The 1,639-nt window shown below is 34.4% G+C and overlaps 1 protein-coding gene across 1 annotated transcript; it reads right to left on the minus strand.

The window, feature by feature from the left end:
* Positions 1-365: 365 nt before the first annotated feature.
* LOC106680906 (uncharacterized) lies at positions 366-1,200 on the minus strand. The gene is made up of 2 exons (XM_014420924.2): positions 1,031-1,200; positions 366-964 (listed from the first exon to the last, which is right to left on the minus strand). Exons 1-2 carry the CDS (start codon positions 1,196-1,198, stop codon positions 485-487), a joined length of 648 nt encoding a protein of 215 aa, XP_014276410.2. The 5' UTR covers positions 1,199-1,200; the 3' UTR covers positions 366-484.
* Between the last annotated feature and the right edge of the window lie 439 nt (positions 1,201-1,639).

Below are 1,639 nucleotides of genomic sequence, written 5' to 3' on the forward strand. Positions count from 1 at the left end.
CATCGAGAAATGCTACGTGTGAGACGTTTGCTTTTAGTGGATCAGCAGATTCTATGGTAATATTTATTGCTTCTGTAATATATTTATTACAATATATTATATGATTATTACATGCCTGACATTAAAATATGTACATGAAATAGTGCAAATATTAATATCTGGCATCAGATACCGTGTTCTTCTAACTTCAAATTCTTATATAAAATTATAAAACTCATAATATCTTTGCAGTTGCGCAAACTACAGTAGAGGTATAATGTCATGGGTAATCAGTCATTCACTAAAACTATAGATGAATTTTCGATCAGGTGATCAAGCAGTTAAAACGACAATTTTTTGAGTGTTAAAAAATAAATAAAGTATATATATAAAATATGCTGTAACTGAAATGTAATAAATGATTAAATTTTATAAATTATTTATTAAAAATTGATGACATAAAATTATATTATAATTGAAAATATTTATATATTACATAACAATGCTACTGATTGTGGAAAAATGATAAAACATCTTGGAGATCGGCGTCATCTTGGTATTGTTTTAATTTGCAGAGCTCTTGTAAAGAGGCTTCAATTTTGTCCAAATGTGAATCCATAATCGAATTCAATCTTGGAATCACAATCATTTTAAAGTATCCGTCTAGGTGCAAATCGTCGTACTCTGGCCTTGAAGCTCTGAACTCCACCTTGTCCATCCTCTCCACGCGGAGTTCGTCGAGCGTGACGTTACACTTCTCATCTCCCAGATGCATGGTGAACGCCAAGTGGACCGAGTTGTCTCGAACACTTGCGAAAGCAGACATGTTGTTTCCGTAAACCTCAAGGTAAGGTAGCATTATACCCATAAGTCGGAATCCATAATGGATGTCGTAGGAAACGTCCGATCCTTTCACCTCCTGCCAGCAGTCGCCAGTCCTCTGGATAGAGTCTATGCCCAGGAATACAGCATTGTAATACTTCACCTGAAAGATATAGTCTTATAGTTGAAATAATTGTAAATTGAAAGGCCATCCGATTGAAACTCTTACCTTTGAAACCAATGGGATTTCCGGCAAGGGTCCTGATGTTACACCATATTCACGTTGGTGGTCATTTATTAGTTCCATAAATCGATCCATTACGCCATTAATGTTGGTCTTATGCCCTTCAGCAGCTGCAACAGCTGTATATAGGACTAAATGGAAGAACTTGAACATGTTTGAAGGCGAACTGGCCATTGTCGAAATGAGAGTCACTATATATACGTATCATAATTGTTACAGATACACTTCAAATCATAGAAATTGTTTACTTCCTTTTGCCTTGAATTGTCGGTTATGTATTTCCTCCGGAATACAAAGGATAATAATCTAGTTATGTTATTTAGTTTGGATTGACTAGTCAATAATTGATTTTATATATATCACTTCAAACGCTTTATGAAAGAGATAGACACACAAACTACGCGACGTAGTTCCACAAGCGACTGTCCACTCTGAGGCGACATGATGGATACCTTGTATCTTTAAAATCACATCTAATGTTAAATATAGGAGAGACACACACTAGGTGGCTCCCAGTAGTACTAAAAATAGAATTAAAAAGTATATTATTTCGCATTAATTTCTTATTATTTTAATGGAAACTATGTATAATTA

The sequence above is a fragment of the Halyomorpha halys genome, unplaced genomic scaffold (genome assembly GCF_000696795.3).
Source record: "Halyomorpha halys isolate HHAL.00 unplaced genomic scaffold, Hhal_1.1 Scaffold299.1, whole genome shotgun sequence".
Lineage (NCBI taxonomy): Eukaryota > Metazoa > Arthropoda > Insecta > Hemiptera > Pentatomidae > Halyomorpha > Halyomorpha halys.